Source organism: Anthonomus grandis, chromosome 22, assembly GCF_022605725.1.
Source record: "Anthonomus grandis grandis chromosome 22, icAntGran1.3, whole genome shotgun sequence".
In the NCBI taxonomy this organism is placed as follows: domain Eukaryota; kingdom Metazoa; phylum Arthropoda; class Insecta; order Coleoptera; family Curculionidae; genus Anthonomus; species Anthonomus grandis.
In genome coordinates, this window is record NC_065567.1 from 38,305,528 (window position 1) to 38,330,141 (window position 24,614).

At 33.9% G+C, this 24,614-nt stretch overlaps 1 protein-coding gene across 1 annotated transcript in view; it reads right to left on the bottom strand.

Annotated features, from left to right (window-relative positions):
• The window catches only part of LOC126748347 (protein tyrosine phosphatase domain-containing protein 1-like), a 37,851-nt gene extending 25,712 nt beyond the window's left edge, over positions 1-12,139 (bottom strand). The window contains exons 1-6 of the mRNA XM_050457512.1: positions 11,528-12,139; positions 11,385-11,465; positions 11,210-11,325; positions 6,754-6,876; positions 2,243-2,426; positions 313-605 (exon numbers count right to left, since the gene is read on the bottom strand). Coding sequence (XP_050313469.1) covers positions 313-605; positions 2,243-2,426; positions 6,754-6,876; positions 11,210-11,325; positions 11,385-11,465; positions 11,528-11,727 — 997 coding nt within the window. The 5' untranslated portion in view covers positions 11,728-12,139. The remainder of the gene's footprint in view (positions 1-312; positions 606-2,242; positions 2,427-6,753; positions 6,877-11,209; positions 11,326-11,384; positions 11,466-11,527) is intronic.
• Between the last annotated feature and the right edge of the window lie 12,475 nt (positions 12,140-24,614).

Here is a 24,614-nt window from a genome sequence, read left to right on the forward strand (position 1 = left end):
TAATAAGTTAAATTAACATGTGTTGTGTTATGTGTTGATAATTTATGGCTGAAAATTTCCTCTTTTAAAAATGCGTGTAAACTTGACAACAGAGAATCAATAAATATGTTTGTAAACAAAACACCCCCCTTGCTCCTGTGCACATGTTGAACTCAAACAAAGTTGTTGTTTACTAATTCTAGCCTTTTAATGTTCTAAGGTGCAAAAAAATATAGATTGGCACATCTTAAAGCATAGCAACATTAAAGCATTGTTCTTCTCTGCAACTGCCGATACCGAAACTACCAAGTAGAGAAGATGATTTGAACTTACTTTCCAATGTCGGACTTGTGATACTTGCTATGGAATATGTACTGTTTTGCCTTTTACATACATTAGAAAGTTTCTCCGTTAAATAGTTTTTCGTTAGAGAAACATCGTATTCTCTGTCATCCATATCATCATTACATGCACACAACTTTAAGATCCGCTCACAAATGACATAGACTATCTTTGGAAGATCCTTGAAACGTCGTGCTTCATACCCATGTAGCACAATTCGCTGTCGCTTAAGGTATTTTCGTAAGGTGAATGCAGTCATATGTTTATCCTTTGCTGCAGTTTCCCTAAAAAAAATGTGCCACAATAAATTAAGTATAACTGTTCTAGTACAGTCAGTTCTGTAGCATAGAAAAGTGCCGGTTATCAAGTAAATTGTTAGCCCAGATCATTCCAAGCATTGTCCTGTCTAGAGCTCTACCTAAGATTATCTAAAAAGCAAATCCCTCCTCTCCTGACTGACTAAGAGTCAAGAAATTTGAAAAAACTGGATGGATCGAAGGAAAGATGGATCCGACAGGCTGATCAATATCCAGTCAATATTCCTTTCTGACTCTTGGGTGATAAGAGTCAGAGAGGGATATTGACTAGAATTCTAGTCTCCTAGCAAACTACTGTAAATTAAATTCAAATGATCCGTAACGCGCTAAGCCCGATTTACACGGCCATAGATGAAGATGTAGGGAGTATAACTACGTGCAGGGGGGTATGCAGAAATTTTCTACAATTCTTTCTGTGTAACTAAACAGTCTAGGCTGGAAGAATAACACTAAAGGCCCTTTGCTGGTATACAACATACCAGGCTGGGCTTCTTCCAAGTTCTCGTGTAGGTGTAAACTGTAAAGGAACTTGTTGAACGTTCGTTTAGTCACTAATATTACTACTAACACACTAGGAGTTCAACATAAGGAAACATCTATTTTTAAATGTTAGCTAATATCCATGAGTAGTGCGAACTATTAATCTGGTCTGAAACCAATATATTGACTGGGCTAAAGCAGTAACGAGAGAATAACTAGAAACAAGGTCCACATATAACATCATATCAATTTTTTTTGGCGGCCTTAACCTAGGTTAAGCGACCATCAGCGTAATGTATTGCGAATAAATTTAGGTAAATCAAAAAGTAAAATAACCTTGACAGAACAAATTATGAATTATTAACCTTCATTGAAAATTAAAGTTATCTAATCTATGTCATCTAGTATCAAAATAAAAAAAATATTAAATTTAAAATTTTTAAAAATTCTGAAAAAGGAATAGAAATTATAGGTTTAAAAAAATCTATTAAAATTTTCCGCTACATCAAATTGATTTGATTGAAATATTATTCAGTTCTCCTTTCAAATTATTTTTTAGCAAATATAAATACCGATTTATAATAAAATGTCTGTCCACAAAATATCTAACCAAATACTAAATCTACAATTTTTTCTCTCGATTGAAAATCGGTCTCTAGGCATTATCTGGTAATACCATTCATTACATGTTTAACGTAGTTCATCATCCTCTGTCCTGAGACTTTATTAAATTAGGAATTTAAAAGCCTTGTATCTTGACGTGAGTTGAATAATGACATAAAATGCCGAATTTGCAAAATTTGTATTGGATTGGACTCGTTTTACGCCATTGTCAATCCATCAGGTAACATATTAGAAGAAATATATATTTTTTTAATTAACTCCGCTACGCGCAAGTGGGAAGTCGAGGAATTGGTGAAGTATGGCGTTCTCTCTTTAAGTAAACGCTTTGCCTATAATTTTCTGTTACACGTTAATGCTTGGTCGGCACCTAGGAAGAAAATTTGCCCGTCGTCTATAAAGGAAGAAAATGAAAAGAATGCTGCATCCATCATTAATACGAGATTCCAAAAAAACAGTAATTTTTAATTAATTTTTTTCGTTAATATTTAAGGAAAACTTACTTTATATAAAACGTTATGGTTTGTGGAAGAATAAATTGTGCAAAATGTCTAACGCAAAGAATTTGTCCTCGCGTTTGAACAGACCCAGGTCGTTTTAACCTAACGTATCTAATGGCATCATTGGCGCTAACCTTCAACGAATAGACCAAGTAACAGGCAATAAGTACTCCTGTTCTTCCTAGACCTACAATACAAAAGTACATTAGACATATCTAAGTTAGAAGCAAAGTTGGTGACCAAAAAGTAATATTTTAGACTGAGACTAAGGTATCTGCGGGTAATAAGGCCTAGTTAAAGAAAAATATTCAGAAAATAAACAGCACATCTAATTAGTTTTGAATTTTTATTAGTAATATGTCCAGCAAGGTCAAACAACTGATTTATAAACCTAAAAGTAAAACATTTTCTACTAATTATAAAATAAAACAAAAAATTTGGTATTTGAGATCAAACTTCAATACGGCTTCCGAAAGCTTAGATCCACCGGCGATCTTCTGGCTTACGTCACACACTTGTGGACGGAGGCCATGGAGAAGCACGGCGAGTCCCGCTCAGTCGCTCGTGACATTTCCAAGGCATTTGACAGAGTGTGGCATGAGGGACTACTAACCAAGCTCTCCTCAATCGGCATACAAAACTCGTTATTGAATTGGATCAAAAGTTTTCTTGAACAACGAACAATCCAAGTAGCCGTCGATGGACACCTCTCCGACAAATTTAACATTAACGCTGGAGTCCCTCAAGGATGCATTCTATCCCCCACCCTTTTCTTGATATATATCAATGATTTGCTAGGAACCACTGTCAATCCAATCTACAGCTTTGCGGACGATAGCACACTTATTTCCACATTTAAGTCCGCCAAACCAACGACAGCCGCAACTTCTCAGAATCTTAGGCAGCAACAAGTAGCTTCAACCAACAACGATATTAGAGCAATCTTGGAGTGGGGCGATAACAATCTGGTCAATTTTAACGCTAAAAAAACGCAGGCTGCAGTATTTACGATGAAGACTAACCTTGGTGGCCCGGAGCTGGTTATGGCAGGGAAAACATTGCCAATGAAATCATCTTTACATCTTCTAGGAGTCGAGGTCACCAACAGTGTGTCCTGGCATGACCACGTTGCAGAGATCGCCAGGGCAGCTTCCAAAAAACTCGGAGTGCTCTTCAAAACGAAAAAACTGTATACACCAGAACAGCTGCTGACTCTTTATAAGGCTCAAATACGCCCTTCCCTCGAGTATTACTCGCATGTCTGGAGCTCTGCACCCAAGCATAGTTTAAAGCTGCTAGATTCTATACAGAAGAGAGCTATTCGTCTTATCGACAAACCAGAACTGACAGATAGTCTGGATAGTCTGGAGCACAGGAGAAAGATGGCTGATCTCTGTTTATTTTACCTTTATTATCACGGTAAGTGCTCCTCTGAGCTGGCAGGCCTGATCCCACCCAGGGTTGTTCCGGCAAGAAGGACGCGTCTAGCAGTTGCGGCTCATCAACATCGAGTCTACCTGCCTACCCCAAGGGCGTCGCTGTATCGGGACTCATTCATCTGGAGAACATCTTCTTTGTGGAACGGGCTTCCACCTCACATATTTCCCGACGCATACAACCTACAGCGATTTAAGATAAATGCCCACAAATATCTTCGCGCAAGCACCACTCCAAGAGTGACATAGGACTTTCCTCTTGTGCTTGTGTTTACCATTAAAAAAAAAAAAAAAAAACTTAAACACATTATCATTGATAACAAAAATAGATGTCTATGGTGTGAGCTAGGATTTTAACAACAAGCGGGTCACTCAAAAGTATCAGTGTCTTCTTGTGTCAACCCGACACACTCTTCATGATACCATTTACCACATTCTGTGCACTGCCGCATATCAGCCATTTTATCTTCCATACACGCATGACAATACCAACTTGCCTTCACCTGCTTCGAATTAGCGCTTTTTCCAGTTTTAAGCCATGCACTGCTTTCTTTACTTTCCTTAAAGAGATCTTTAGTAACCAAAGTTCCCCTGTAATTTATTGCTTTTTTTCGAATTGGGCGTGTCTTTTCAGTTTCATTTATTGGCGTTGGCAAGAGTTTATGGAAAGAAGTGTCTAAAGTAGTTTCACCCACTTCATCATTATCATCATCTTTGCCTTCAGAAGGATCGGACGAATAGACCAGTGAATAAAAATGTTTTTTCCCATCTCCAATATTTTTCGAGGAAGATGAATGGGCTTCGTTAGAAAACTTGATGGGCGTCCTTTCAGCTGCTTGTCTAGATGTTGACGGTTGCTGACATTTGGTTGTCTCATTTAACTTGTTTTTAAGTTTTGCAAGAGGCACCTCATCCTCATCAGACCATTTAGCTTCTTTTTGGATATGACGACCTTCAGATGTTCGTTGCACTTTTCTTGAAGTTGATGCTTTGGAAGAGGGATTGGGCGCATTCTCATTGGCTACAGCCTCGATTGCTGGTTGAGCTACAGCTGACAATATAGATGGCAAATGCTGTCTCCGGAATCGCCTGAGAATTAATAGGAAATAAACCAGTAGCCCTAAAGCTATATTGCTGTATACTGATATTGCTGTGAGCCATGCATTTGGACCAAACGTTAGAGAAAATAACATTAAATCATGTTTTTGTTATCTTTTTGTCTGGATTTTGGTCCAAAAATGATAAGAGTTGCGTCCCAATGATGTTCGAACGAGCGGTATAGGGACTTATCGAGGGGTTGTAATTCATGAGTCCTTGCTGGTAGGTTATCATTTAATTCTGCCTTTAAACTTTTACCTTTGAAAATAACCATTGGTGGTATAGGACAACCCAATGCGTTCACACACCCACCAATAGTGACACTCTCAGCATGTTCCGATGATTGTAAATGGACTCTTTTAGCCCCTTTTTGTGCCAGTACCGTTTGTTGGTGGTGCACCGTCAGCCTGCAACTTTTTTCATCCATATTGTATATTCGCTCGGGGTGGTTTTTTAGGTCCAGCTGATCGTAAAGTTTACTGATTTTAGCAAAATGGTCATCCACTATAAACTTATTTAACTTTTGTGCCCTCGCGGGGTTCATAAATTGTGCTTTTCGCTTGGAAATAATTGGGTTTCTCTTCATGAAAGCAGATAGCCAATCCTTGCCTGCCAGTTTTAGGTTAATATTAAAATTGTGCTTTATGTTGTTCATTTCGCAAAATTTGTAAACCAGACGACGAAGGATTCGTGGTCTTATCGGCAAACCTATTTCAGCGAATCTAATTATTCTGCTTACCAGCTCAGATTCTTGGTCTTTGGACAGTATGGCTTTACAACCGAGGGTTTTCTTTATATTGCCACTGTTAAGATGATTTCGAATCGCTCGTCGAGGGATATTATATCTTTCTGCTGCCGCATATGTGCTCAAAATATTTCTCTCTACTGCGCGAACTGCTGCTACTAGCTGTTCCTCTGACCAAAGTGCCCTTTTTCTTTTCGGAGGCATCGTAAAGGTCTGAAAAAATTGTTGGTTTGGACAAATACACATTTTTCAGAATAGCTATAAATTCTAATAATGAACGGAATGTGATAAAAGATGCATATCTTTTCATTACCACATTTTATTACGATATAAACAAAGGGAGGGTAATAAGGCCTATAGTGGAATTTTATAGGCCTTATTATCCGCCACGTATCAAATTTTACAAAAAAGTATAAAAAGTATTTTGCCCCAAATATCTGAGTCAAACCTGAAGTGTTCACACAGATGCATGAAACAAAGAAACTGTCAGTGCTAACGACAAACGAATTTAACCAAATGTACCAAAAAAAACTTTTTTTCAACGCTTTTTTACTATTGTTACAAGGCGCACTCACTCGACGAGAGATGTTATTGCACTGACGAGACCATGTGGAAATTCATTTAGCGCGGCCGGTGTTCAATCCAAGGTCATCTAAAGAGCCCTCGGTAACCAGTGGTGTGGCCCGTAAAACAACTTGAAAGCATCATTTTTGTTATTAGGCTTTATTACACGCCAGGCCTTATTACCCGCAGGTACCTTAGACATCTTGGCAATTTATATTGTCATCCTCAGGATTCAATACATTCCAATGTCTTTAGTAACATTTCATGTAGAAGTCGTGAATGTGTTGCATCCTAAGCATAACGTTGAAAAAAACAAAAAAACACACATCTGTGTTTTATTTTTTACTGACCTACATCCATACTACTCTCCCCCTGAAATATTTAAGTCATTTTATTTAAATTATCATCTTATTATTTATTAGTTCACTTATAAAATCCTAATACTTATTATGTCGTTTCTATATATACAACTACGAAATTTTATACTTGGCAGTAAAAATTAAAGGTAACACCATCTAGAAGGTTCTTAATTATCATCTTTATGAGAATAAAATCAAGAATTTTAATATCTTTGAAAATGCCAATATCGTTAGTAAAGTAACAAATAAAGTGTTTTAACCAACAACACTTAATATAAATATGGCAATGGCTATAAATATATTTCTACTTACCAGCATGACAATGAATGGCAACTTTTCCTTCAGTAATAGCAAAGTCAATCACTTTAATCATATTAAGCAAGTTATCCAAAGTGGCATCTCCATAATCTTTCCAAGAAAAATTATAGTAGTAAACTGAAAAATAATTAGGTGTGGGATACTACTAACTAAATGTTTTTTGCTAAATTCTTGTAATGATTTTTAGACATTTTGGTTAAATTAAACAAGATATTAAGAGGTCAGTTACTAGACAAGACACTGAGATGCCAATGATTTACGAGCCTTAAAAAATCCACCAGCTTAATTACCCGCTTTGGCCAATTGTTACTATTGACTTAATATTTACCTAGTCTCGTCCTCAATATTTTACTAAGCTAACCAAAAGTTTTGTTTGCAAGGAATGTCACAAAGAATTGGATTGTCCTGTAAAAGTAAATCCATACGACCTGTAAGCTAAATTTTACCAAATTCTGCATATATCTATGTTTTGGCTAGTTTTTCTCAATTTCAGTCTACAAAAAAATCGTTTTGCTTTTCATTCCCCTTTGTCCCCATTGTCTTCTCTCTTTCTTTCGTGTTGCGTAAAAAAGACTGTTATGGTCTAAGTTACGGTTACGGTTGTCAACCATTAGTTTGTTTTTTGGTATTTGATCTAAATCAGTTAAGAAGCTTATAAATGCAAGAATTCCATGGGTTCTAAGTAGGCAGAACTTTCGATAATTGCTAGAAAGGTGAAAAGAAATATTGTCATTCTTATTCGTTAATGGGGAAGCTGGTCAGAGGAAGGTAGACAAAATTGGGGAGGGGCTCTAAATAACGACAGAGTGAGAAGAGGAGCGCTGGAGATTTCTTGCATTTAATAATCGGCATAGTACTTTTTTTTGGATAAATTTAAACGTTGAAGAGATAAAAATTATTGGAATTGCTACTGAATAAGAAAAAGCCCTTACCAGGGGAGTGATACTAAGTACAAGCTAAGTATTTCTCTAATGCCAATTGAATATCCAAAGATAGATTCATGACGTTCTGTTTTCATTTATGAAACATTTAAGGTATGGATAATGTTAAATTCTAAAAAGACAACGACCGGTCTCATACTGCAGCGGTTACGTTGTTTAAGATAATTAATGAATCGCGCGTTCGCTCAATCTTTCAATCCCGTCATGTCTGAGATATTATGGGTAGAAGAAGGACAGGGATGCTTCTAAGTCCTTCAATAAACTGTTGACAATAGTTTTGACAGCAACAACATCTGCGTAATTCTCTACAGGTTGCTTGCGACGACATACAAGATTTCTCATCAGAAGCATACAATGACAAATCGCCGTAAATAAACGTTTCGCTGCGAACCCTAAATAAATAGTTTATTCTATAGCGAAAAAAGTGCAAGCGACATATTAAATTTAAAATTTTAATTGTGGATAGACTATGGATGCGTATAATATAGGCGACAACATTCCACCGGCAAACTATTCGGTGGAAAATAAAATGGAATATTTTCTATAAATAAAAGGAATAATAATAAACATTGTACAAAAAAATACATTTTAAGGAAAATGTCCTTTAAAAAGATTTATTTGAACATTACACACTTAGACATTCATGAACTTAGACACTCGATAGTGTGAATATCGGATAGCGGAAACAGCACTATTTTATGCATTGACCACCGTATACCGTGAACAAAGGATCCCCCGTTAATGGAAACAAATGTAATTGGATCGCCACTAACGTAGGCGAAAGCACAGTCTAACAAACAACAGTTGAAAACAAATAAAACAAATTTGAAATAACAGTTGAAATCTATATACTTTGGCGAAAGCAGCCGGTGCTTCCCCGATATGCTGTTTTTGGCGTTCTTCGAATCGATAGGCGCCGTGAATCTATTGTGTGTTAAGCATAGCAGGTTGTTATCGTTTGTTTACGTTGTCTGTTAGTGTGGTTTTGAAGTTTAGTGGTTATAAAGTTTAGTGATTTTTATTAGTGTGACTTAAATTGTGTTGGTGTTAGATCATTTATAAATTAAACAAAATGTCGCTTAAAAAACCAAAGTGTTTAACCCTCTATGAAAAATCTCATGTAATTCAAGACTTAAATAATGGACAAGGTGTTACATATTTAGCGAAAAAGTATGGTGTGGCAAAATCTACAATTTGCAAAATAAAAAAGAAAAAGGAACTGAATTCTAGTGCTGTTAGAAACACGTATGTTGGACCAGGTAAAAGACAAACCTTAAAGGGTTCCCAGTTTTCAAGAATGGAAAAAAGACTGTACAAGTGGTTTCTTGACCAACGGAATAAACATTTAATGGTAAGTGGCGACATGATTAAAGAAAAAGCAAAATCCATTTATTCACAGCTCAATGAAAGGGATAAATCATTTACCGCTAGTGAGGGATGGTTACAAAGATTCAAAAAAAGATTTGAAATCCATTTTTTAAAATTTTCTGGGGAAAAACTGTCATCTTAACCAGAGCTTGTAGACCCATTTAAAATGGCTCTAAAAAATAAAACAGCAGAGCTTGGAATCTCATTGGATCAAGTTTACAATGCTGATGAGACAGGACTTTACTGGAAATTATTAAGGAAATTATAAATTGGAGAAACAAAGAATAACATTTTTGGCTTGCACTAATGCTACTGGGCTCCATAAAATTAAACCATTGGTGATTGGTAAAGCGGCAAAACCAAGATCGTTTAAAAAATTCGAGTGTTCTGTTGACTATGAACATTCTAAATCAGCTTGGATGACTGCCGCAATTTTTAAAAAATGGTTTTATTATTGGTTTGTAGTTTAAGTTTTCTTTATCTAGAGTTTCGTTTTATGATTAGTACAACCCTATTAATTTTTTTAAAGGTTTAGAGGTTCTTAAAAAATAAAGGTCTGCCATTGAAAGCTCTACTTCTTCTGGATAATGCACCATCGCATCCCACCGAGGAATAATTAAAAAGTGAAGATGATTTAGAAGTGAAGACAAATTATAACCATGTACCTGCCACCTAATGTCACCCCACTCATACAGCCTATGGATCAAAATGTTATTAGGCTAACAAAATTGTACTACAGAAAAGGTCTTCTATCATCCATAGTGGCCAACAATACGAATGTCTAAAAAACCTTGGATTGGACTCTCTTGGATGCCTTAAAAAACCTGACAATAAAAGATGCAGTGATCAATTTAATGTCTGGAATCATCTTGATTCTCAAGTTGTTGGAAAAACATTTTAAATGTGGTGCCCTCTACACATGATGTAGACAGTGATGATGAAAATGTACCTCTTTCTCTCCTAAAACACCAATGGGACAGCACTGCTCAGAAACCCATATCTGAATCTTTCGGTCTTTTACATACATTGACACCTCAGGTAAATTTTGTCATCTTATATTTGAATATTAAGTCTTTTTTTTAGGGAACTTTCGAAGATTCTGACATTGTAGAGTGGAATCAGTGTGACAATAATTTTGCAGAGGACGACATTGAAGAAGGTCAATCGGATGAAGCAGAAGTATTCAATGAGGTTGAGCAAGAACCCTCAAATAAAATTTCATTAGATAGGGCAATTAATGCCTTTAATATCGCGATTCTGTGGGCAGCAGAGGAAAATGAAATTGACATAAATGACCTTGTAGTTTTAAAAAAATTAAGAGAGAAAGCTGTGATGTTAAAAGTAAAACAACCTAAAAAACAAATAAAAATTTCAGAATTCTTTAAGAAAAACTAATTTCTTAAAGTTTGAAATTTGTTGTATCTTTTTTTCTTTACAGTAAATAATATTTTTAAGTAAGAATATGAACTTTATGTTATGTTAATTACGTTTTGTTTCTGTTACTTTTGGTAATTATAAATGTTTAGTACACATAAAGTGTAACCTTCGTTAACGTGAATAAATCGATAATGTGAACAGCCTTTGTTTTTTTGAGTTCACGGTATTGAGTGTCTACGTACTTATAGAAAAAATAAGGATTAATACCGCCCTCGTTAAGGAGTACTTACAATGGTGAAATGACTATGTGAATATGCCCTCCTGAAAACAAAAGAACACGAGTCCGAAGATAATTTTCTAAATTTTCACATAAAAAGCCGGAAACCTTCCTGGACCATGTTTGATGAGCGTATAGGGAAAAGTAGACATCAAGGAATTCCGTCCAAGTTAAAATTTAATGTTTTACAATACTTTTCTTTTTGTATAATTACTTAATGAAATTACAATTACAATGGCATAAATTCTTTTAATGATAGACCCCTGAACCCCATCATTCAAGCAATAGCCCCAGAGATTAAATAATTACGATGGTTACCGCTGGTTTAACTTCCTTCAGTCATTTTTCGAACTTGGGAATAATGGCAGTATCATAAGCAATGTAAGATAATTTTAATAATACGCAGACATTATGTAATAGCATTTATAAAAATAGAATTGGGCTTAAACATAATTAAAAACGTACTTAACTTAATTATAAAACTTACTATTCTGCTCCATAAAGACATTAGGATCATAGGAAAATTCAGAATCCTCCAAAGGTTGTCCACAACTGGAGTGTTCTTTGCGGCATTGCAGATTAATTATTGATTTGATTCCTAAGCTAAATTTATTTTATTAATATATAAGGCCAATAGAAGCAGTGTACTAATAAAAATCTACCTTTTAAATTGTTGTATCACGTTTTTTTGTATTATTATCATTGTACTCGGCCTAGCCATTGCGAGTATGTTATCAGTAATCCTATAAGAAACATATTAGAATACTAAATTATATCTGAATAATAAAATAATAAAAAACCATACCAGTGAGAATAAATTCCTTGTATAGCAAGACTATCGGGTGTCCAGTTTTCCGGATTTTCATATTTGCAATTTAAACCACCACAAAAGATGCTACATTGAATTCCATGGGGAGTTACTCTACGTATATGGTCGGAAAACTTATTATAATTAGCTTGGATGGTATCACCGCCACTGTGAATTTTTAATTCTGCTAAATTCATTGCATTAAAAAATGTGTTAGAACTACCATATGAAAAAATCTTTGGAAAACTTTACTATGCCCAGTCTAAAATTGTACTAATGAAAACTAAAAATAGCCAGCTATAAAAACAACCCTACTAAAGCGGCATCGTGGTTTATTCAATTTGGCGCATGATCCTATTTGTTCGATAAATCTTTAATGACAAAAGCTCGCTTTTCTTACAAAAATTCGTTTATGTATACATATGTATATATTAACCCTAATACGAAGTGGGGGTAAAGAACTGTTGCAGTAAGTAGTAAGGAACATTTAGCATAAATCAGGAGATATTTGAGAATTATTTTTGCCTTATTTGCATAATTTATACAAGTTATTCATCATAATTTTTATGCTAGTGTGGTTTATATATACTTGATAAGTCACGCAAATAATTTTATGTCACTCAGACATACAAGCTTAGTAATTGACACATGGAGGGTAGTTCGATCAAATAGGAAGTATTTTCATCACCAATTATGTGTAAGCATTGATTTGATCAAGTATTTAGTATACCCCTATGCTTTTAAAGCAACTCAGAACTTATCTGGGTCAATAGAATTTATTAATAGTTTTGAATTATTATACTGAAAGCCTAGAAAAATACATCACCCCACTTAAACAGTATATTTAAAACAAAAAATGCCTATCTGTTTGTTAGGTAAGGCTTTTAAATTGTTTTTTTTTTTAATTTATGGTTACTCCATTCGTGAACTATATCAGATTAAGAACATAACATTGACTTTGAGTGATGTTTTTTAAAAGTTTACTCATATTATGAAGTCAGTCTCTTTCGGACTAAATCGTATTCCTTTACTTATGCTTACAAACTTTGCTTATAATAGAGTCATTTGAACCTACATTGGAAAAGAAGTTTTATTTACGTAATTCGTAATATTATATCATATGTGCGTTATGACTTTTCCCTATATATCTTCCAAATTTATTATAGAGTTATACTATATACAAAGAGTTATATTATTCGTATATTCGATCATGTGTTTAGTATGCCTCTATTGTTTGGCCCCCTAAACATGTTATATTGACATATCCCCTAATGTCATATTGACTTACTGGAAGGAGTTCAATGTAAGTTTGTTAGGTTACTAGATTTTTTTACTTAGACTGTCTTCTAGTTATGTCTTCTGAACTTCTGAGAAGTTAAAATAGGATTGGAAGTTTGGTAAAGTATGAATTTCAGGAAAATGAGTTGGGATTTATACTTTTTACTATTTATATAGACGTGGTCCTAAAATTGAATTTAAGTAACAATAACTTGGTCAGTTGTCAACGAATTTGTAAATAAGAAAAAAAAGATGACATTTTGGTTCGATGAGATGTCACTGACCATCATATATTTAAAAAACAATAGATTTTGAATATAATACCTTAAATATAACTACAATAAATGAAATTTATTCTATTGAATCTTAAAGTGATTTTCAATATTTGGATGTTAAGGTAGCTTTTTAGAACCTTTACCTACTTTAGTTAAAAAATTTGGATTTTTACTGTCTAAATTAAAGTCTCTTAAAGGAATACTAAATATTAAACATTGAAACCTTCTTGACTATACTATGATAGTATACAGATCACTAATGGTACAAAAAAAGTACAATAACTAATGTATCGTGGTAGATCATACTATTGGTGTAGTTCTCAAATAGTTTCTTTGATGTATAGCAGTATTGTTATCTCCCGGACTAGCTGTTATTGCTCTTGCCAATCTTCTCAGTTGCAACTGCATGCTACGATCATTGGGCTCCTATTCTTTTTTTTAATTTAATTTGTAGCATCTGGGTGCTGATGTTGGATAAAAGGATTTCTATCTTATTTCGAGATAGAAAAGGTTAATTAGGCTTCCAGTAAATTCCAGTTATCTTTAGGCGGAGTCCGATCTCGAGCCCCAGTCTTCGCAGAGAAAACAAAGCTTCGACGAGTCGGGCGGAGGACTGAGCGGTATCAGTTCTTTGGTTTCAACTTAGATAACTTGACCTATTGTGGTGTTAATTAAATTTGACGGCTACTATAATATTACGCCTTTCCACGGCCGCTTTTCCCATGGTCTCAGGGGAAATTCTCTTATTAGGGTGTTGTCCACACTTCAGACGTTTTCCTTGAACTTTGAGTGTTTTTTAACTGTATACTTTTGAATAGTATGAAGTTTGCAGTCAGAGTGCAGAATCATTCCTTACAAAGACTAAAGAGAGGTGCATTAGTTAACATCTTCAAATACTTATTCTGAAACACTTAAAGCTTTTTGATGTTCGTCTTTGTGGTATTCCAGAAAATGTCGAGGCGTAACGCAGCTTCGGATGCAAAACCTGATGTTTGTAATGTATTACTCAAAGAGAGCTTACTGCTCCTGCAAAGAAAAGGAGTAGAGCGCATGAATGGTTCCATTGCACGAATTTGTCTGTTTTTGGATGTGCGTTGTGAGGTTGTTCTTCTTGTCAAAATATACTCGTACCTTTACCTACTAATTAATTATTTATTAACCTTATTCTTTTAAGGGACAAGCGTGCTCGAAATTGTCAAATTTAGGATGTTGCGGTCATGTTTTTTTGTTATTAGTATGGCCTTTGCTTTATTACTATTTATTTTGATTTTCCAGTTTTTTGACTACTCTATAATGTTGTCTAGATGACTCTGTATGTAAGCTGATAATTGATAAATATCAGCGTACATATAAATTTTTGCAGCTAACAAAAGACAAGTATCGTCCGCGAATAACGCGACTTCGGAGTAATGTGTGTTCCCTGCTTGATATATGTTGAATAAAACCGGTGCGAGCAGGGAGCCTTGAGGTACTCCTGCTCTCATCCTGTTATGGGAGGTTATAGTCCCGTTTATTTTGAAAATAAATTATCTGTGTGTTAGAAAGCCTTTAGTAAATTTGATAAACTTGCCGCTACCCCAAAATTTCTGTAACTTGTAGATCAAATATCTGGGTAATACCTCCAGTTTACCCAGCGAGACTAAGTCTTTTAAACTATAGCGCCCCATTGGGTTTTTTCTTTAAGGCTATTAGCCTCAGGTAACTCTCGGTGGGGTATCACTGGTTCACAGGACCTATATCATTAATAACAGCCTCTTTGGCTGCCCACGGCCTTAAAAATTCAACTCAATTAATTTCTTTCTTCATTAGGTCAAAATATTTGTTACACGCGCTCCCTAAATAAGAAAGCGCTGAACAAACATCAGAAAAAAGTAAAAATATCTTTAATTGTTATGTACTTATAGGTGGCCATTATCCCTTGTAATTATCACTTGTAAGTAAAAAATAAATACAGGGATATACAGGGTGGTTTATTATTAATACTGCATAATAAAAAGATTATTTATTTTACGTAGAATACAATTTTTCTCATATGCAAATAAAATTATTGATACAACTTAAATTAAATTATTTGTGAGATACAAGATCAATCATTCATTGTCTCTTAATCCTAAACGTGTTAATAAATAATGAAAGTATTGTCAGCAAAGAGAGTAAAATCGCCAGAGATATTGAGCTTTGCCAAATCATTAATATAAAGTTATAACGGAATTCATTACAACAGAAGATCAGTTATTACAGACTTTCAATGACCATCAAGGTGGGACTTAAACTAAGCCTGGACCGTACCTCGAAAACCATATCTCTCGAGATTGAGATCCATATAATCTAATGCGTTGCATAGATCAGACAATACTCCCGCCGAAATTGTGTCCAAATTTCTTTAAACTCAATGCAAGATCCTCCGACGTATTGATTGGGAAACCAAGTCAAAAATCTATTAGGTCAAAAAAGCGTTTAGAATTATAATGCTACTAGGTATAATATGATTTTTTTAAATATTCAAAATTTTAATCTGAATCTGACGATAATTTAAAGATTTTTAGCTAGTATTATCAATTTCTTTGTAAGTGAATAGTGATAGACCCCTCTGGTAAAAATAAATCTATTGAGTAATCTATAAAATTTCCATTACCTATATTGACCATTTATTTCATTGTTTTCATTTAATCATGTGATAATTACTGTATATTATGGTTTTATCTGGAAAATTTATTTTTCCCAAGAATTGAGTTTGGTCATGTTCCATATGATACTACATAATATCTGGTAATTGTGTGATTTCTAATAGCACAAGATTGAATAAAACTAATAGACATTTTACGAAACAGGTATAAAATAATTTTAACAATCTTTCAGATCTCGCTAACGGATTAATTAAGGAGTTAATGGTAGATATCTCTTGATAACTAATTAATCTGTTATATTAAAATTACACTATTAAAACCATAATCAAACGAAGCATAATATTGAGAAGTATATTTAGAATAGACATTTGTGAAATAAACTACACCCGGCCTTACATCGTGAAATAGATTATTCAACAGCTACTACGCTTAAATAGAACTCCCGGAATGGAAAAAAAATCGAAAGGGAGGAAAGATTTTTAAAACATCTAAAACATTGTTATCAACTTCACACATCTTCGACACTATACGATATCGTTTCCTAAAAACAAGGACCTAAACTCGATTACCATTATCACGAATTTCGGATTTTTTTCAGCTCACTTTTTTAAGAACGATATAAAAAAGAAAAAGTTTTATACTTACTTTTTTATTGTTAAGAATATAAATTTACGAAAGGTTTTAAAAGTTATTCAATCATCAATCATGTTGTTAGTTGGATCAATATTGTTTAGTTAGTAATTTACTAGTGAAAGTGTCCATATCTGCCTCACTTAGTTTGGGACAGTTACTTCTTGTAAAAGAAAAAAATTGTAATGGTTGAAAGAATTGGAAGAAATTTTTAATCAAAAACAAATACCTTCCAGCATTTTGCAAGATGTTAAAGTCAAAGCATATGATATCAGCAACCTTTGCTAAGCATTTAAACTAGAATTAAAAATTCCTTTACAATAAGGTATTATTTGATCTCTTCCTGACGATTAAATGATATTACGGGTAATTTCAGCAGAATGGGAAAAAAAGAACATAGAAATACTTTGGATCAAGTTGAGGTGAAACAGTCCAAGTCAAATATCTAGAAAAAAAGCGTCTTTACCACAACATTCTAATCCAAGACGTGACAACCTCATCAAAAATTTACCAGACAAGCGTAAGGTCATAGCCGTATGAAAATAAGGTGAAATATATTTTCAACAAAGGAAAATACAGGTTATGTTGCGGCAAATGTCAAAAATCTAAGTTTTACACACCTCTCAAGAGTTAATATTTTTATCTATTTGGGCAAAGCACATCTCTATTACCTACCTAAAATTCATAAAGAACAGATGCCTTTATGATTTATAACTCTTTTTAATCTCCGGAGATTCGCTTACATTCGAGTTGTCCAAATTTCTTCTAAATTTCATCCAATCAAACCACGAGAGCCATTTGTTCTTGTGGATTTACTTTAACCAATTAAACGAAAAAACGACTAACATCACAAGCTTGATGTTCTCTAGGGTACATATCATTAACTCCTCTCCTTATTTTGCTCTATGGTCTGAAGGCAATATTCAGTACAGGGAGCAGCACTGGAAACATTTTAAGAAACAATCCATATCTCTAATTCTATGGTTGGAACCTTTGGTGACACACAGTTTTACTACTCACCTGGTTAGTGGTAAAACTGTCTCGTGTATTGAAACAATCAAACTCCCTACATATGGCGACGATTACTAATTGTGAAAGTTTGGTAAAAGTTGGTAAAAGTTTACCCTGTCATTAAGTTCTTATTAGTATCCACATGAACTTATTTGTTGTTATCTTTATGAAGAAGGTCATATTTTTTTTGGCCATTAATATAAAGCTCGAAGCCTTTCAACATTCTTGTATTCTTTCAAAGTTACAAGATGAGTTGTTGGAAGGTTTAGAGAAGTAAACCGTATTTACACAGATTTCTGAAACACTTTCGATAGATTTTGGAGAACAATATCCTTATCAAAAAGCTCTTTATAAAGATATTCGGACAACAAATTGATTTACTTAGTAGGTCTTTGGACCTTGCCTGATAAAAATAAAAATAGTATCTCTTGTGGCATTTCTAAATGATCCACGAGGTCGATAAACTATTCTCTCAATTATGTATGACTTGAAAAGCAAGCTATGATGGCAGGTTTAGGTGTATGGTTTGACCGTGCGCTTACTGTTTTAAATACAATAGTAGTAATAGTAGTTATAATAGTAGTAGTTATAACTACTACCAGTTAAGGTATAGATAGATATATTTAATTAAAAATGAACCGGAATTTGGATTAGAGGCAACAGTAACTTGTTATTACTATTACTTATAACTCCACGAAAGAAATATTTTAATATTTTTTTTTATTATTTTGCAAATATAGACTATGTTTAAAAAAATTGCATAATACTAAAGAAATTCGATAGATTTCCTGTCACAAGCGCCCTATGTTTTTTATTTTTACTAACTCAACATAAAAGGAGATAATTATTATGAAATAAATCGTATTGATTTCAGAACTTTGTATCGTATGCGCCGTAGCAGCATGTGAAAGTTTAGCTATTGTATATTTTGGAAGTGGAGAATTGATCGCTAAAATAAAAGATAAACAAAATAAAATAATGTTTAATTCGAGAAGAATAACGAATGAATGAATATTGAATTCAAGAAGGTAGAAGGTATCTTTTGAAAACCTACATTCACTGGCGAACAGCTTTTATCGAAATTTATCTGGTAAATATGGAAATATTGTCACAGTTATGTAAACCATGAATGCTACAGGGGATGCCATATTTCATATTAATTAATAAAGGAGTTTTATAAATGGATTTTATGAAAAGTCCTTTTTTGGAGGTCGACGATTTGTAGGAGTAATATACAACTGTTCTTATATAATAGATTAATACATAATTATTTTAGTTTAGTTAGAACACTTTAATAAGCGTGAGATAATGCAATTCTTTTGACATGCCACACACATTTAAGTACAATTTCGTGTGGGACAAATCATTATATTCACATCCTATAATTACCAACCGCACTCATAAAACTCAACCTTTTTATTTAATGTATTCTTTTACAGTCGTTTACACAAGGCTTTTTATGAAAATTCGATCAACACCTTCCCCCGACCAATCCTAACTGATTTATTTACAATACAATATTCATAAAAAGTTGCTGGTTTCAGGCAGGCGGTCTTCGAACTTTCATTGTTCTTGTTTTAAATTTAGCACGACGTTTTAGTGGAAGTATCTCCAACGGTTATCAAGAGTAAACTAACAACAATAGCTATTCTACAGGCTTATATACTAAAGGTGTGTGTAGAGGTGTATGACGCCTCCTCATGCTCAGGCATGTGCTTTTCTGCTTCAGAGCAGAAAAGAACTTCAGAAAAAAATCAGGAGAATTTCCGGAAAATTTAACATCACGACTGCCGTCACTTCGAAGACAACTAAACGTGGTTTAGTATCGAAGACTAAGCCAGAATTCCTATTAAACACCAAGAACTGTGTTCACTAAATCCCGTTTGAATGTGGAGAGTCATACAAAGACAATGGAAGTTCGAAAATTGTTTACTTCTTTATCAATGTCTACCACTTCCAAAAACAAATCATATTTGTTAGTTAAAAAGTTATGACTGGTATTTTTAATTCTAGTATATATATATACGGTTTCTAAGTCAGGCATGGAAGTTTATTTGACTAGTAGAAATAGTATTGATTATGTATGTCAGGCAGGATGCAGGTGGATAGCGACGTGAATGCTGTAGTACACAGTGGGACCTATTTGCTTAAGTGTTTGTTTGCAGTGGGCACCGCTGCATGGTAAACAGTGTGGTTGATGGATTACAGGCCACTGCACTGGACATTAACCAAATTTCACTCTAACGTTTATGGCCGAATCTCAAGGTATTATGCCGCCTGCATTGATGAGAAAAATGGCCTCGGGCTTAATAGACGTCTTTTACGAAGCCTCCAGAGAACGAAGCGAATTTTTAGAGTATACAGTCTGTAAATAGGCACGATATCTTACAAGTCCGGCAGTTGCGTCTGGATCAATCCTTTCTCCTATTATGCCCCATAAAATACCTTACACGTAGGTACTTTACTGAACAACGAAAATAAGAAACCAATAACCAAATATTCAGTACGAAAGCCCATGCAGAGGCGGCTAATGCGGTTGGTGGCAGGGCAACCTTCGGACCCAAACCGAACTTAAGGCTGGAAACCGTAGACAAACTGACCCAAAAAATTGACAAATTAGGATTAATGAATGAAAAATTTATTCTTGGGCAAAAACTTTCAGAACAATTAGCCCAATATCATTTGCTTTAAAGACACTCAAAAAACTGCTAGACATACAAACAGACAAATTCATCAACATCTTCTACTTTAGTGTCCTTAAGTAGAAGATGTTGATGAATATATAATATTATATATATATATTATATATAATATATATATAATATTATATATATATATATATATATATATATATATATATATATATATATATATATATATATATATATATATTATATATATATATATATATATATAAATAATAAATTCATCAACATCTTCTACTTTAGTGTCCTTAACGTTTAACGTAGAGAAGACTCGAGGACACAAAGAACAGATGCTGGCCGCCTTTCTGTATAAGGCACGTTTGACAACAAAGGTAATTAGAGGCCTTAGAACTGTTCACACTTCGAAGTTGTATATTCAAGCAGAGAAGCGTGAAACGATAGCGACCGTAGGATTCGCAGGGATCTGATCTGATACACAGATGGATAAAAGAGGGACGAAGGTGCGAGAACTGCGAGAGGGGAAGTTTTGGAGAAAAGCCATGGATTCACTAAGGATCTTGCATCAGCCTTTCAGTCATAAAGCTTTGCAATACCGAATGTCAGAAAAGGCTAGGGGAATCTACAATAACAAGCAGCATAATAACAGGGAAGCAGTTCATAAGTCGCTCGCGAAGTCCAGCGTTACAGCGAAGCTATCCCAGCTTCGCTGTTATTACTACAGCATTATATTACTAGTTACTTGAAGAAGAGGATGTAGGTAAACTTTGTTTGCTGCACAGACTTAGGGCTTTAGGTCAAGTTGACCTTTTATACAGGGTGTCCAAGATAAGAATCCTAAGCATGGGGATCTCGGTACCTGTTGGAGATACAGCTTCGGTTAAATTCGGAAAAAGTTGTGCACTTTGAAGCGTATTTACATGCCGTTGAGAAACTTCAAAAATTTCCATGGCCTGCTGAGATATTTGGAAAAAACGGAAATTTGCCAATATCGATTTTATTTTTTACTGGCTTTATTTTAAAAGATATCAAAAAACTATTGACATTTTCTTATTGACACTTTTGAAGTAGTACGTGATGGCGCTTTTAAATTTTATATCCGACGTTTCGTTTCCGAGAAACCACCATCAACTTTATTTTTTTATATGGCGCGAAAAGAAAGTACACCCTGTATCTGATTCCATTTTTTATTACAAATTCAACGATGTATCACATGTCACCTTTTTTTTTGTTAGTTAAAAGGAAAAATACAATTTTTCTTTTTTTTTAAACATATTATTAAGTAGGCTTTGGAAACAAATGCTTTGACACTTTGACGTAAATACCTTTTACCCTGTCACATATTTTTTATTAAATATTAATTGCCGTTGTTGTTACCGTGATTGTCGAGGTGTTGTTTGTTGAGTAATTATTGTTATTATTATTTACTGTTGTCGTAATTATTGCTAAAATTGTGTTATTATCTTCAAATATGCCTGGTGGTCATTATAGTCATGAAGAGAAGTTTGACATGCTGTCGTGCTACATTTTGTGCTACAAAAATACTGTAAATACAGCAGCAAAGTATCTTAATAAATTTCCAGATAGAAAGCAACCATGTAAATCCATTTTCTTAGAGTTGGCTCGAAATTTAAAAGAATATGGTTCATTTAAAAAGCCTGTTTTATCTCGAAAAAAGGAATCTCTTGAAGAAACTCAAAATAATGTTTTACAAGCAGTTATTGAAAACCCCGAGATATCAACCAGGCAAATTGAAAAAAATGTAGGAGTGGCCAAATCTACAGCTCAGTTTATTTTACGTAAAAACAGATATAACCCCTACAGATTTAGAATTTGCCAAGGACTTAAACCTGGGGATTTCGAACGACGTCGGCATTTTTGTGAGTGGTATACACGTGCCTGTGAAGAGGATTTTAATTTTCCATCAAAAATAATATGGTCCGACGAAAGTATGGTCACTAATAATGGTATCTTTAACCGCCGCAATAGTCATTACTGGGTCCAACAAAATCCGCGTGTTAAGAAAATATCTAGACATCAACAACGTTTTGGGTTTAATATGTGGTGTGGAATTTTAGGAACCAAAATACTAGGTCCATTTATTTACCATTATTCATTAACAGCAGAACGATATCTTAATTTATTGCAAAATGATTTAGAAGACTGCTTAGATGATTTACCTCTGGCACAAGTCAATAGCTGTTGGTTTCAACAAGACGGGACTCCTGCACATAATTCTGGGCAAGTTCGACAGTACCTTTCGCAGCGTTTTCCTGAAAAGTGGATTGGAACCTCTAGTGAAGTGTCTTGGCCAGCGCGATCCCCGGACTTAACCCCTTGGACTTCTTCCTTTGGGGAATTATTAAAAACCGAGTCTATCAACATTCTTTTGGAACTGAGCAGGAATTATGAGAATGTGTGACGGCCGCTTTTCAAAGTATTACGCCAGAGATATTGCGTGATGTTTTAACTGCTACTGTAAGAAGATCATACTTATGTCTAGAAAATAACGGAAACCTGTTTGAACACCTGTTTTAAATTAAATTTATAAAATGCGTTAATTTATTTGCTTTTTTCGTTATTTTTAAAATATATTCATTATTTGTTGCATATCGTTAGATAATCGTTAGATATCGTTAGAAAAATCATTTGTCTATTACTGGTTACATTTTTTTATTTATAAGTAGTACAATGTACAATGCAAATCAATGCTTCATTTAGCTTCATCACTCTCTAAATAGATATTAAAAAAAATGTGACAGACTCGGTAACAGGTATTTACATACGTCAAAGCATTTGTTTCCAAAGCTTACTTAAAAAATATGCTAAAAAAATAGAAAATTTGCATTTTTCCTTTCAACTAACAAAAAAAATGTGACATGTGATACATCATTGAATTTGTAATAAAAAATGGAATCAGATACAGGATGTACTTTCTTTTCGCGCCATATAAAAAAATAAAGTTGATGATGGTTTCTCGAAAACGAAACGTCGGATATAAAATTTAAAAGCGCCATCATGTACTACATCAAAAGTGTCAATGAGAAAGTGTCAATAGTTTTTTGATATCTTTTAAAACAAAGCCAGGAAAAAATAAAATTGATATTGGCAAATTTCCGTTTTTTCCAAATATCTCAGCAGGCCATGTAAATTTTTGAAGTTTCTCAACGGCATGTAAATACACTTCAAAGTGCACAACTTTTTCCTAAATTAACCGAAGCTGTATCTCCTACAGGTACCGAGATCCCCATGCTTAGGATCCTTATCTTGGACACCCTGTATATAACTGGTATAAAGTTTCAATAGGTAAGATACATGCTATAAAGTATCTTCAACGTACAATTATATCTTATGAACCCAAAGTTCTTATAGACTCACACATTTTTCTCCCTATTAATCTAATATCCTGCAGATTTTATTGTTAATCATATCACAAGAGGATTTCTCGAATTTTATAATTGGTCTCGAACAAAAAACTGATATTAAATATGACTAAATATTTTTGTCGGAATTTGAAATTCCACCATTTTTGGTTAACAGCATGACCAAAGTCTATATATTTCTTTGGTATGATGGGATTCCAGTTGAGGCGTTACCAATTATTCATGACCTTGGGCTGCAAATTGACAGCAAGTTGTCCTTTTCAGATTATATTTAAGGTATGGTTAGGTCAGGTTTACTAATGCCCTATATCCATCTCTGTAGCTTCTCGTTGCGTTGGGAGAAACTCATTAAAATATATTTATTTTAGCTGTATTGTTGATTTGTGTGAATTTTTTCAGGTTAATAACAAAAGTGGAATTACCAAAAGGAGAGTCGACATTTTTTTATGTTAATAAATTAATAAATACAGGCAATAAATTATATTCGCGATACCGGTGTCCTTTCTTTCTTGCACATACATAAATACATATTTATGACAACAATTCCATTTTCACTACTTAATTTTCTCACTAGCATTTTATTATTTTTATAAATAGTGTTTAAGCAGATAACTAAAAAGCTGTGGGGAGACATAAAATAATAATATATTTTTAAGAGAAGATTGAAATACCATATATATATATATATATATATATATATATATTTTTTTTTTTTTAAACGGAAACTATCAACATAAACAGCAATTCCGAGGATTAGACGTGGAAAAAAGTAAATAACAACCTGAATTTTTTCCGCATTATTTTCATTAACACAGATATCCTGGGCGAACTGTATTTCTTGTTATACCTGCTTAGTTGTTTATAGTTGCTTATAGTTTAAGGACAATAAAGAATTTATTTTGCCGTCAGCGTCAGTTACATTTGTGACAGTCTTGGAATAGTGAAAATTTATTTGTTGAATTGAAAATTTTACTTCCAAAATGGTTTACACAATAGCCAAAAGAGTGGAAATTATTCTAATTTATGGTGCCCAAAACCAATGTGCTCGGCAAACTGCCGTCACGTTTACCGGTATGTTTTGGACCTTGTTAATAAGTTTACTGAAACTGGATCTGTTGCAAATAAAAAACGTGATCATCGGCGAATTTTGAATGAAGCCGCTCAAGTTGAAATTTTGGGTCATTTTGGAATAAATCCTAATACTTCATTACGTAGAA